Source organism: Anguilla rostrata, chromosome 11 (assembly GCF_018555375.3).
Source record: "Anguilla rostrata isolate EN2019 chromosome 11, ASM1855537v3, whole genome shotgun sequence".
NCBI lineage: Eukaryota > Metazoa > Chordata > Actinopteri > Anguilliformes > Anguillidae > Anguilla > Anguilla rostrata.
The window spans coordinates 6,807,657-6,820,137 of NC_057943.1; the positions used below are offsets into that span (position 1 = coordinate 6,807,657).

A 12,481-nucleotide genomic window follows, 5' to 3' on the forward strand; every position below is an offset into this window, starting at 1 on the left:
GTCATGTGACGCCCACCTTGCGCAGCCCTCCCCCTTGTGACTCCTCGTGCCGCTGTCAGGCGGATCAGCTGCTGCAGCCTTTATGGGCTCTGCTCCATGTAACATGACGCCCGCGCTATTTCACGTGTTTGATGGACTCTGTTCAAGCGTGAAAACCGATGCTATGGAATATAGAGTGCAGTAGGCCAAAAGGACATTTATTTCCACAGTGAAGAAATCGAGGAATAATCAAAATCCTGGCACTTTTAATGAAACTTTTGGCACCGTTTTACTGCCAAGGAGGTGCATCGATCTGCACATTTATACAGAGCGCCTGGACATTGATTTTTATATCATATCCTTTCTGGGCATACATTTCTTCTGACAGTCCTACTCCAAGAGCACCTGTAATTGTTTTTGGATTACCTGAAAAAAACTTTCCAAGCATTCTTTTCTCCGGAAGACAAAGTGTGCTCGGTTGCAGTGTTCTATAAATTCATAGCAAAGGGCATACCTGTGATATAAATCTGCTGTTAGGTAACGGTGTCCAATCAGAAGCTCGGGAAACAATGGCGGTACGTGACAGACCCCGCTCACCGCGCTCGCCAGCAGCGGCTTCTATTTTAGGTGCTGAAACTGTACACCTCTGTGGGGGGGGGGGTCAGTACCTCAGAGCCTAAGGCCAGAGAAACTGCTATATTTATAAGGACTAATCGGGAGGGGGGTGCGATCGACCTCACTCCGCCACAGGCGAAGGCAGGCACTGAAGGACACGGTCACCCATCACAGACTCTGCCGGACTGCAGGACAGGAGCACAGCGGCCACCTCCACAGGTAGGAGCATACACCTGCACTCACACAAAGCCAGGCCTCTACAGCTTCTCAGGCCTCATGATCTTCCTTCCTGGTCTTGGAGAGTCACAGAGTTTTTTGTTGTCACATGTCACTTGACTGATTCATTAAAGCTGTTCGTTACACAGTTAGCTCACCTCAACTTACTCGGGTCTGAATTGGTCGCTGATATGAAGGCAAAAACAAAAGCCAACAGATCCTGTGGCTCACCAGGACCTGGAAGGAAGATCAGCGCTCTACAGCATACTAGAGAAGGCATAAAAAGATGTTGTGGCTCCTTTTACTGAGATACTGGCGATGTACTGTGTGGAAACTACAAGTGAAAAATGAAAAACTGTATATTGATCTATGCCTAAGATGCTTATTTGAGATGCTAGCTCAACAGCTTTGAGCAAGATTGAGTACCTTGATTACCTTGTGCGACTTAAAATGATTGTTTTTGTTTTAAATCTGATGTCATGCTCCATTGAAAGAGTAGCCGCAAAAGAGAGAGGGTATTGACAGTTACGACAGCCAAGTTTAGGTGACATATTGAGATGCCCAGTCGACAATAGCCAAAGATGAACAAACCAGAAAAGTCAAAATGAGGATAGGATATAAATGAAACCATACAATTCAGTCTTACTAAACAAATGCAGATTTAATCATAAAACCTTCAGAATTTGCAGGAGCTTCATATATAGATTTCAACAGATAAATATATATGCTGGTATCAAACAAAGCATTTCTTCCAGTTCAACCATCCCTGGTACTCAGAGTTGGACCATATATAATTTTCCACTGTGGCATGGATCGTGATGTAATTCTACAGTATCATAAGTCAGCTGTGGAGGCGGCTGATCATGTGACCTTTGTGCTTCCAAAAACCCTGGCACGACTGCGTGTTGTATTTTGGGATAGGAAGTACTGTGCCCTTCTGATCAGCTCTACTTCAGGACGGGTTGCCTTTAGTTAAGAATTTCTCCTATGTTCCCATTGGTCCTCTAACTAGCTCTTGACTGCGATTTCCTTTTATGTGGTGAAGGGATATGGAGCAACAATATTAAACTGGGGAATAGACGAAACATGCTAGCACTGAGCAAGCGCTATGATAGCATAGCATCTCGTAACTGAGCTCTGTACGTTGCACATCCCTCTGTGTGGACTGCAGTTTTCCTTCCTGTTTATCCATGTTTTCAGTTTTCATTCATGTAACATTTTATTTAGTTTTCTGGCAATCTGTAATCACCGTGATCTAAGAAGATTCTTAAAAGAAAATTTTCATTTTATTGCATTAGTGTGTATTCTAACAGTTTTGACAAACAGATCATTATATTGAAACTCTGCTGTTTAGTGTAAGGTACATAATATGGAGCATCGCGTAGTTCTGGCAGGTCACGAGAGTCAAGCGCTCCGGCCGAATCAGCTGATGGCTCAGCTGAGTGATGTTCGCCTATCACAGTACATTCACTAACAGGGCGGTCTACTTAAACAGGCTCCCTCTACTCATTCGGCTGCTCCTCCTGCATGCAAGCGCTGCACGTTGCTTCGTAAATCCCCTCCACCACCCCAGCTCCATCCCCATGCGTCAAGAATTTGCATTCTCCATTCCTATGTGTTAAGAAGTTGTATTGCTCCATCCTTATATGTTAAGAAATTGCATTTGCTCCATTCATATGTGTTAAAAACTGCTTTGCTGCTGGATCTGTTCTGTGTGTACCCCCTAAGGGGGGGTTTGGCTGCTGGCCTCCCGGCCTTATCCACGCGGGCTGCGTGGTTGGCGGGAGAGCTCCAGAACAGAGCCATACCGCCAAACATAACTGTATTGCCTTTATTGTCAATAAAGTTCTACTTGATGACAGTGGTCCTGACAGAATTTCCATATACTGTATATTTAAAAAATCTAGTTCTGTAAATTTGAAAGCTGTAATATTTAATTAAATTGTTTTTTTTGCAGATGTCAGTGTGGCAAGTGGCCACGCCCTCGCCATGGACGACTTTGACTACAGCGTTCAGATCTCGGAGCGCGACTGGGACCTCTTCTATCAGGAGTGCGAGGAATGCGACCTGCTGCCCCCCGCCGTGGCGGGACCGGACGACTCGGGCACCAGCGACGCTGACGATGGCGCATCCCCCCGCTCGCGCCCCGTTGAGGAGGGGAACCCCCCCGAACACGACTGGTCCATCGACGAGCCCCCGGAACGCACGGGCCTGCCTGTGGAACGCTACCTCAGCGCGTGTCGCCATCCTGGTCCCGAGGACCTTCTTTCCTGCAGTGAGGAGGACACCCACCTGGAGTCCATAAACGTGTTCTTTGAGAGGCTCAGGAGCTTCGAAGGGGGAGGGGGTGGGAGCTTTCTTGCAGAAGCTAAGCCTAAAGAGACATGGCAGGAGGTCTGTGACCTTGAGGAACCTGCCAAGGAGCTTGGCAATCAGCCACAGCTCTCTCAGGCAAAGTCCCAGAGTGACAGCTCAGCTCTTAGCTTTAGCCCTACAGCTAAAGAGGACAAAGTAGGCGGCGCCATTTCAACCGTAAGAGGAGAAAAGGATCGCGACAGAGCTGGAAAGTCAATAGAACTTGAATCAGAGGAAGATGACGTGTTCGGATTGGCTGAGCCCACTGTAGAACTGTTTATCAGGGAGGAGGACTGGGCTGTGAATGAGAAGTGGGTGCAGGAAAAGGAAGGTGACGAATTACTGAAGGCCGCACCATCATGCTCAACAACCAGCAATGATGAGTTTGGACTCAGCAGAAAGCCTACTGTGGAAGAATTACAGCCTTCAGGACTCAAAGACATGAATGGCACAGAGCCCAGAACTGGTGAGGGCACAATGACAAGTCAAAGTCAGGCATTTCTGAAGGAGGCCACTTCATTGGATGGTCACCAAGTGGAATTACGAACTGATCCAGAGGCAGTGCTCTGCGTGGACACGGCTGCTGGAGCTGAGAACCACACAGTAAAATCAGAAAATGAACAAAAAGAACACATGTTTGTCTCTGCGGGAGTTGGCCGGGACAGCGCTAGCTCCCCTTCGGTAAAGAAAAAGAGGAAACGGGCAAGGAGCAGTGGTGCCCCTCTTGTGGTGGGACAGGCCTCTGAGGGCCTCAGAGGAAGAACTGAGAGCGAGAAGCAAGTGGAAATGTTGGGAGCTGCGGGGCAGGGAGAGGCTGTGTCGTGGCATGACAGTAGAGCTTGTGTGGACAAGGCCGGGAGTAAGCGTAAGAGCGTTTCTGCGCACCAAATGACTCAAAGTTTCGGGACAGTTCCCAGAAGCAGCGAGCTTCTGTCAAAGGGGCGTAGCGTCAAAGAATATGGGGCCGAATCGAACGCAGCCGGACACAATCGCGACTTTGAAGAGCCAGTCACGAGGCTCAGAGAGCGTAGCAAAGAGAACATTCCAAACTCTACGAATCAGCAGCAGTACGGACCTGGGCATGATTTTCGGAATCATTCACAGCAAATTTGCACACCTGCACGCAATGCAGAAATGCACAACCTGACAGCATGTGAACAACCTGATAATAGTCATGAGTGCTTGCAGTCAGGTGGTGTCATGATCCAACATGGTCCAGTATCACCACAGTGCTCTGGGTTATCTGGACCTGAATCCAGAAATGGTTCTGAACAATTTCCTCTCACGGAATCTGATAGATTTAATAATATCACAGAGGAAAGTTCCCCAGATCAGAAGATGCTGCAAAATAAACCAAATTTGCAGATGAATTCACCAGAGGATGGCAAAGCAGGTTGTAAACTCAGCAATGTCTTGTTGGAGACATCCAGCTCAGCAGAAGCACCACAGTGTAATCAACCATTTGTCAGAGGTATGAGTGGTTCACAAGATTCTAGGAATCAAAACATTCCAGAACACAAACAGGAAGTAACACATGGACAAAGTTCACCAACATTCTCACAAGAGAAAAATATGAATATCATCAGAAGTCCAGAGATTTCACTGCCCAAAGAGTTCATACAGATGCCCAATACTGCAAATCTACCTGTGCCTACAGGGATATCATCGTCTTTAAACAACATTGGTGGTCATGGGCCCAGTTGGTGTGATGAATTGTACCCAGTAGATGTACAGTGTCCAAACTCAGATGAAGAAGAAAGCCCCCCAGAATATCAGGATGTAGAAGAGTTTAATAATGTGCCAATAAAAGTTTCTAATGAAACAACCAGTCAGTGTCAAGCTAAAACAGAGTTTGGAAACATCGGCCCCAAAACCAGCTGTGCTGCATCAGAAAATCATAAGCCCTCAGTGGTTACCGGTGATAAAGCACTACCGTTTCAAACACCAAAACTGATAGATACACAAATACCGGTACAGTCAGACCTTGTCCCAGCACCAGCACCAGCACCCCCGGGCACTTATAATGCTGCCAATGGTCTGGGCATAAATTTAACCAAAAGCTCTGTTGCAAGTGATGGTAATGGAAGCTCGGTTAATTCTATTGCTCTGCCTGATTCTAACAGTGACAAAGCCAGTAAAGCAGACGATTGGCTGCAAGGAAAGGGCGAAAATTTGCCACGGACCAGCACTGTGGAGTGTGCAAAGAGGCCACAGCAGGCCTCGATAGACATTTCAGCAGTGAATGAAGTGGAGACGGTGTTGGGGCCTGAACTACAGAACAAGCAATCCGTAGATAAGCCAGTGCTTCACACCCTTGAAGCCAAAGTCAACAGCAGTGCAGAATGTGAGCCATCTCTTCCCCTGGAGTTAACAGCTAGTGCCAAACCACTGGAGACCAACGAGCCAAACAAACCACTGGACACCAAACGCCCAGTTCACTCTATGTCCGCCTTTTGGAAGGAAATGGAAAAGCTGACCATTAATGACATATTATATCTGAGGTCATCCAGCAATGCCCCCAGGGTCTTGTCACGGGACAGTGCCCCGACAGACACATCAGACGCTGGAGACTCTGGCAACTCCTCCCATCTGGAGGACTCCAGGCTTGACCGCTCATGTGTGGACATGTCTACCATTCCAGAATTTGAGGAAGAACGCTTGCTGTCCCACAGTGCCAGTGTGAAATCCAGTCTGGACCCCAAGGAAGCCAAAAAACCAGGTCAAAGGTCACTTGGGTCGTGCAACTCCAGAGGGGTATTGTGGGAAAGCGAGTTACACCCCGCTGGCCCAGGAATGGACAATGGCACCCATGAGACGCCGCCGCTGTACCCTGGAGACACCATCACCCCACCTTTCCTTTCGGACAAGGCCCATCAGGGCTTAAGGAGGATGTGCAAGAATGTAAGTGTGCAGAATCTACGAGCTCTGGAGGCTGAACCACGTGTCACAAGCGCCTCCCTGGTCACTACTACTACTACTGAGGAGGAAGTTCTCCGGGAGTCCAGTGGCACCTTTCAAAGGCCTAAAGAAAACTGCACTTCAGTGCCTCTGGAAAGCAGAAGTGCTAGGAAAAGCTCAGTAGAATCTTCTCTCCCAGGGGATGGGGCTACAGCAGGGGGTTATGGGATGCCTTTCCGTGAAATCTTTGGATATTTCTTTGGCGCTAGCGAGGCCGGGGTCGGCCAGGCGGACGCATCGCACACGGAGGTACCCGCAGGTGACGGAGGTTCGGTCCCCGAGACGTACGACCACTTCTTCTCCGAGTTCGAGACGGGAAATTTTTTCTTTCCGTTAATCCAGGGGACGGGTGGCGAGCAGACCGAGTCGGTTGCCGTGATATCCTGCTCGAGCTCCTCCGACAGAAACCTCCAGTTCCCCGAGGCTTACGACTACTTCTTCCCCGACAGTTCGTCCAGTGATTCTGACGACGAAGAGGACAGCGACGACGATCAGGGACCCATCAGGGTGGTCACGCGCTTCGACAAGGGTGCCGGTGAGCCCCCCGTGGACACTGCAGAGGCTCCAGACATGTACGAACACTTCTTCGCGAGCAGTGACTGGGGAGAGAGTCTTTTCTGGAGAAACCCCCTCTCTCTGAGACGAATGCGCTTCACGGGCACGACCGGCTCAAATGAAGGGCCCGCCTCCCGTGTGCTGGTAACCGCGGTTCAGATGGGGAGGTCTGTCATCAGCACCATCTTCACGGACAGTGCTGGGGATTTTCACGGAGCGGTCAGCCCTCAGAGACCTCTATACTGCCTAGAAGAGCAGATCTTTAGAGAACTGGAAGAGCAGCAAAGAAGATATACCGATCTTCAGACGGCCGTTGCTGTTCCAAGTAAGCCTTTGTGCAATTATATACGCACATAGTGGATACATAAGCATATTTTCTTAATCATACTGAATTTAACAGCCCAGTCTACAGCTGTGTTATTCAGTGGGATAATCGGGTGTGTAGTGGGATACCTGTTATCATATTATGAGGGATTTTATTTCTTAACTGTTCTGGATATCCCTTAATGCGTGTTTTACAAGGTGGCTGGTGAATTACAGTTTTGCCAGTGAATGAAACCTGACTTTGCGCACGTAGTGGTCGTTCAGCTACCCTTGGACCAGCAGAATGGCTGTTCATGACCTCTCATTCATGCCAAGCAGCAGCCCGTTTCACACTGGTGTTGTGCCAAGAGTGACTGACATATCTGCCTTTGAAGGGGAAGTATAAATAGACAGGCTCCATGTGGCGAAGGAAACGGTCCTTTAACTCTTTAAGATACAAGACAAGTATGTTCAGACGTGTTCTTAACTGAACATTCCAATACCGATGTAATAGTCACTGCTGGTAACTGGAAGTGACAGAGTTCTTAGAATTTTGAAAAAACATTCCAAAAAAACCCTACTCTTCAAAAGGGTTAAATCTTCCAGATGCTGGACCCAAGGGCACAGGGCACATTTCTGGATACATTTCTTAATTTTTTTTTGTATTTTGTTGCTTTGGTTTGCATTATGTTAATTATAATTATTTTTAAAGAAGCCTTTGCCTAATTTTACCTGAGTATACTGTCCATGCGCAGTAAATCTCTCAGTGAGACAGACACTATGGGAGAAGTGGGACCTTGAATGATTTCTTCCACACCACTGCTGCTCAAATGGTTTAAACAACCAAGAATAAAACCATCATTCTTCAATGTAATACCCCCTTCATTTAGATTATTCAGTGGACTGAAAAAAAACCCAGGTCCCTGAGTATTGTAGCAATTATTCAATGGCATTACTGAATATGCATACAGCAACATACGGTCACAGAGAATATCCCGTCAGTATATTCAGTCTCCGTTACATGGAACAGCATGAAAACGACGCGTTTCCTCTTTGAATATAAACGGGTTCTATTTGCATGTGTACGTAAGGTAATGAGTGAGCCTGTCTGAGTTTATCACTTTTTGCTTTCTCTCCCAGTGACTGCAGACGCCCCTCTCCTGCCCCTCAGACAGTCAGATATGTGTTTGATCTGCATTTCCTTTGCCTCTTGGGTGCTGAAGACAGCCAACCCACAGGATTCCGACACCTGGAAAGCAGGTATGTGCCTTAAATCAGCTTCAGATACTGTGCGTGGGACAGTTCTGACGTCAATATAAAAACCAGTCAAATTGCATATTTACCTGTCATAACGACAGAATTTCTCCATAAATAAAGAAATGTTAAATTTCTCTCTGCTGGTGCATGTCCTGAGTTTTTCACTTTTTTTGGAAGATTGCCTTGCAGATAAATGTAATACCTTAGCCACTGAGGGTCTTTAATGAGTAATCTTACACTCCTTTAAAGCCCTTTGGTCTTTAAGAGTTTACCTGTCTTTTCTAGTAGAAACATGACTAGATATTTGTGCCAGTGGACACATCTACACGAACAGTACATGATAAGTTGCATAATACTTAATTCCTGTAATTAGTTCATTTTCTCTGGAATACCTTGCAGCTCTGTTGGCAAACATTAGCGCGCTCTCTGCCATCCGATACCTGCGGAGGTACGTCAGGGACGCAGGGAAGGAAGCGTGATGTCGATTACCTGCGGTTCCTCCGGGGTGCGTCACGTGGACCAGCAAGCCTGTCTGCATTGCTCAGCTCTGCTTCCTCCCCAAGCGCAACCCGAAAACAAATCACCTTCATCTGTTCGCCTGCACGGACGTCCTGCCGGTAGCCGATGTCCCTTTCCTAACGAGAAAGGAAAATGGCTGTTGTGCATTGTGTTTGTTTTGTTTTTTGTTTTTTTTGTAATAGTTCAGAGCGGCTCACCCTGCGTTTTGCGAGGTAGCTTCCATGACAAAAGTAATGCTTTTGTGAGTGAAGTTAGACTAAAGAAAGAACATTTTATGTTTTACAACATTTTTGACAAATGTTATTTGATCCTTTCGTGTTCGTTCCATACGAGCCCTCTGTCGCCCCCTGTATGGCTGAAACTTATGACCAAAATCAACAATTTGTTCTAAAACATTCTATCATGTTCAAATGTTGCACAAAAAGAAAGGTGCTGGTTATTTATATTTTTATATTTAAAAATAACACACGTGTGTCGAAAATGTCACATTTGAGAAGACATAGGAAAGTATTAAGAAAGAGCAATAATGTTAGTGTTGAGTAAGTGGGAACTTGTGAAGCTTTTCAAAAGAGAAGGAGCATTTGTGCAGTAGAAATGAAAAAAGTTGACAGTTGAGGCAAATTTGCGGCAGAATTCTAATGGTAATGTAGCACATAGCTACTGTACCAAACAAGAGGGGGCTGCACATGATTTGTGTTCCAGAAAAAAAGAGGTTAGAATACAGCTGAATAAATGAGGGATACTGAAGAGATGCAGTTGGGTGTAATTTTACACGGATAGATATTTTAGTAGGTCAAACAGTATGAATGGATATGCAGTATTATTTCATTAAAATAATGAATGAGCACTGAATTTAAATTATTTGTAAATACCCCTTATGTTTTTTTAGTTGTAAATAATCATATTATAAATGATATATGTTAATTATTTATGAATGCAAGGCAGCATTTGCAGGAAACTGACTGCCTTTTTTGAGTGAGTAATAATTTCATAGATTTGCCTGTGTGGAGTACGGTGTTATAGGAGTTTGTGTCTTTGGTATGTGCACAATGAAACCAATTAGACGTCATTGCATTGGTGGTTTTATTTGTAATATTGTACATATGAGTAATAACATCAAATGATGTATATTATTAAAAGAGAGTTGAACCCTCTTATTTTTCCATGCTATCATATTTTCTTGTTGACGATGTAACCTTTTTGCATACAAAATAATTATTCAAAACAAAATGAAGGAATGCACATTTTTCTCTCCGAATTCCTGTTCAGCATATTGAATCCACTGAACTGCATTTTTCTTCCCTCTTGTACTCCTGATGGGCTAGTGCGGATGGCGTAGACATGTCTCATTAGCTGCGTAGCAAAGTAATTAAGATTAATGTGAATTCCCGCTGAAGTTTATTTGTGTGTGTACTGAGCAGCAGTGCTGGGGGGGGTGACTGCTCATTACAAAACAAAAACCCCCATCTGCAGAGGATAATTAAATTGTAAACTGTCTGATAAGATATCTCCATTTAGTTCATCATGCGATTCTAAACATAGTGCGGCAAAATAAAAACTTCGTTTCAATATACATGTCATTGCAAACGTTTGCAAACAAGAACACACTGCAAATCTCAAGAGAAAGAAAATGAACAGCATTTTTTTTTTTACTGATAACACGCTAAACTTACTCTCCAGTAGAGTAACTGATGGGGGAACTGGCGAAATAACATTTAAAAACAGCTTTACGTGATATTTCAGAATAATCTCAACCGTCATTCGGTTTTGCTGAACTCTCAGAATGACCGAGATTCGCCTCCAGTAGAGAGCGCTACAAGACCACTTGAGAAGTCTGATATTTTCAGACAGAACAATTGAAAATTGAAATGGGTATTTCAGCCGTTTAAGGAAGAAAGAGGAATATAGATTTAAAGGAGTACCATGGTGGTTGAACGTGACACTTCCCAGTTGTCTTCAGGCAACAACAAAACAAATGTGCATAATTTTTTTATTCTTCAGTCATTTCAATGTACTTTAAAACGTATTTTTCTAAGCCTAAATTTCCCACTATAAAAATTAACCCGAACCGTCTGGGCGTGGTAATGAGAACTGTCAGTTAGCTATGATTGACAGACCGTTCCCCGTTACCATAGCTACCCCCATGATACGCGCTCTCTTTGGGAGACTGAATTTTCACAAGCTAGCTAGCTTAGTAGTATATCAAGTATCGATAGATAGCTAAGGTAAGGACGTTGACTTGTATCCAGTTACATTTTTTGCTATCTAGCTAGCCAAGTTAAGATAAAAGCACAACTATAACGTCCTCATAAAAGCGAACTAGCAAGCTAACGTTATCGATAACATTGCCTTATGAAAGCAAACATCCTAGCTAGCTAACGTTAGCTAGCTAGCTAAATGAATATAACCAGAAATAATCTAAAGGAACTCTAATTTAAGTGAACCTAACGTTAGTCAAATATTTGCATTGTCTGAACAGCAGGATGGTGTGTCCTGTCAGATTTCTTTATGGGGCGTGGAAATAGGAGTGGTTACTGTATTCGTGACGTAGAAAAATGACAACTTCCTCAACCGGTTGAAAATGGGACGATGAATTTAAAACGCATATTTCTCCAAAAATACAGAACGGACATATTTAATACTTTGCTCATTGTGTTTCTTCAATGCCTCTTGTGCAAATAGCACATAAAACAGAGAAAGTGTGAAAATCACCATGGTACTCCTTTAAAGAATTTAATACCTCTCGAATTAGCTTGGACACCTGTAGCGAAGACGAAGCCTTACAAAGATGCCGAAAAGTGTGAATCTTTTAGCCTTGAAGCTAAAACTATTGAGAATAGATCTTCTCTGAATGTTGTTACTGATAGTAATGCTGAACATCATTTATCTCATGACAAACGTGTTTGAAATCTCTGCTTACCTTAACTTCCTTCTCACTGGGTCTCAAACTGGGTTGCTGTGTCTACTGGTTTTTGATGTGCTCCAGCACTTATAAATGGTTAATGTAAGTCACTGATTGGCTAAAGAGTCGCACACCTTGATTCTAAAGCCTAATTTGGCTGTTGATTGACAGGAAATCAGACAAACCAGCATAGAGTAAAGCCCTCCAGGACTGGAGTTTGAACAGGGCAAAATACAAGTAGGCAAGGAGAGCCAAATCTGTTTTTGATTACGTGCCAACTTCTGCTCTTAATCATTTAATTAACCCAATTATGTACTAATTGATATTTTAACTACATGTCTTGATGAGTTTCTGAATGATAGCTGAAGGCTGTTCCTGCATCCCAGTGGTTCTCAAACTCGGTCCTGGGGGACCACAGTGTATGCTAGATTTCATCCCAACCTCAGCTGCAATCCCAGAATTTTAACAAGTTAATTTTTTCTTAATTAGGTGCTTTTCATGTTTTAGAGCTGGGCTCCCCAGTCTTATCCAGGAAGGGCCAGTGTGGGTGCACACACCTGATTCTACTAATCAACCACTTGAGTCTTTGCTGAGCACCTTGATTAGTAGAATCAGGTGTGTGCACCCACACCGACCCTTTCTATACTTGTAATGTATTATGTAGGAGCTCATTGAATTTCAAAAGTTGTGATTTTTTTTGTTGTATATGTAATTAGGACTGGCAATAACCAGTCCTAATTACCACACACAGCTATAATAATTTGACTTGTAAGTTACAGATATCCATTAAAATGTCTAAAATGTTTTCAGTTTCATTTTTTA

At 44.4% G+C, this 12,481-nt stretch overlaps 1 protein-coding gene across 1 annotated transcript; it reads left to right on the top strand.

The window, feature by feature from the left end:
* The first annotated feature begins 678 nt into the window (after positions 1 to 678).
* On the top strand, positions 679 to 9,896 carry LOC135235349 (uncharacterized). The gene is made up of 4 exons (XM_064300763.1): positions 679 to 813; positions 2,768 to 7,003; positions 8,122 to 8,241; positions 8,638 to 9,896. The coding sequence occupies exons 2-4, from the start codon at positions 2,800 to 2,802 to the stop codon at positions 8,715 to 8,717; spliced, it is 4,404 nt and encodes a 1,467-aa protein (XP_064156833.1). The 5' UTR covers positions 679 to 813; positions 2,768 to 2,799; the 3' UTR covers positions 8,718 to 9,896.
* The last annotated feature ends 2,585 nt before the right edge of the window (positions 9,897 to 12,481 follow it).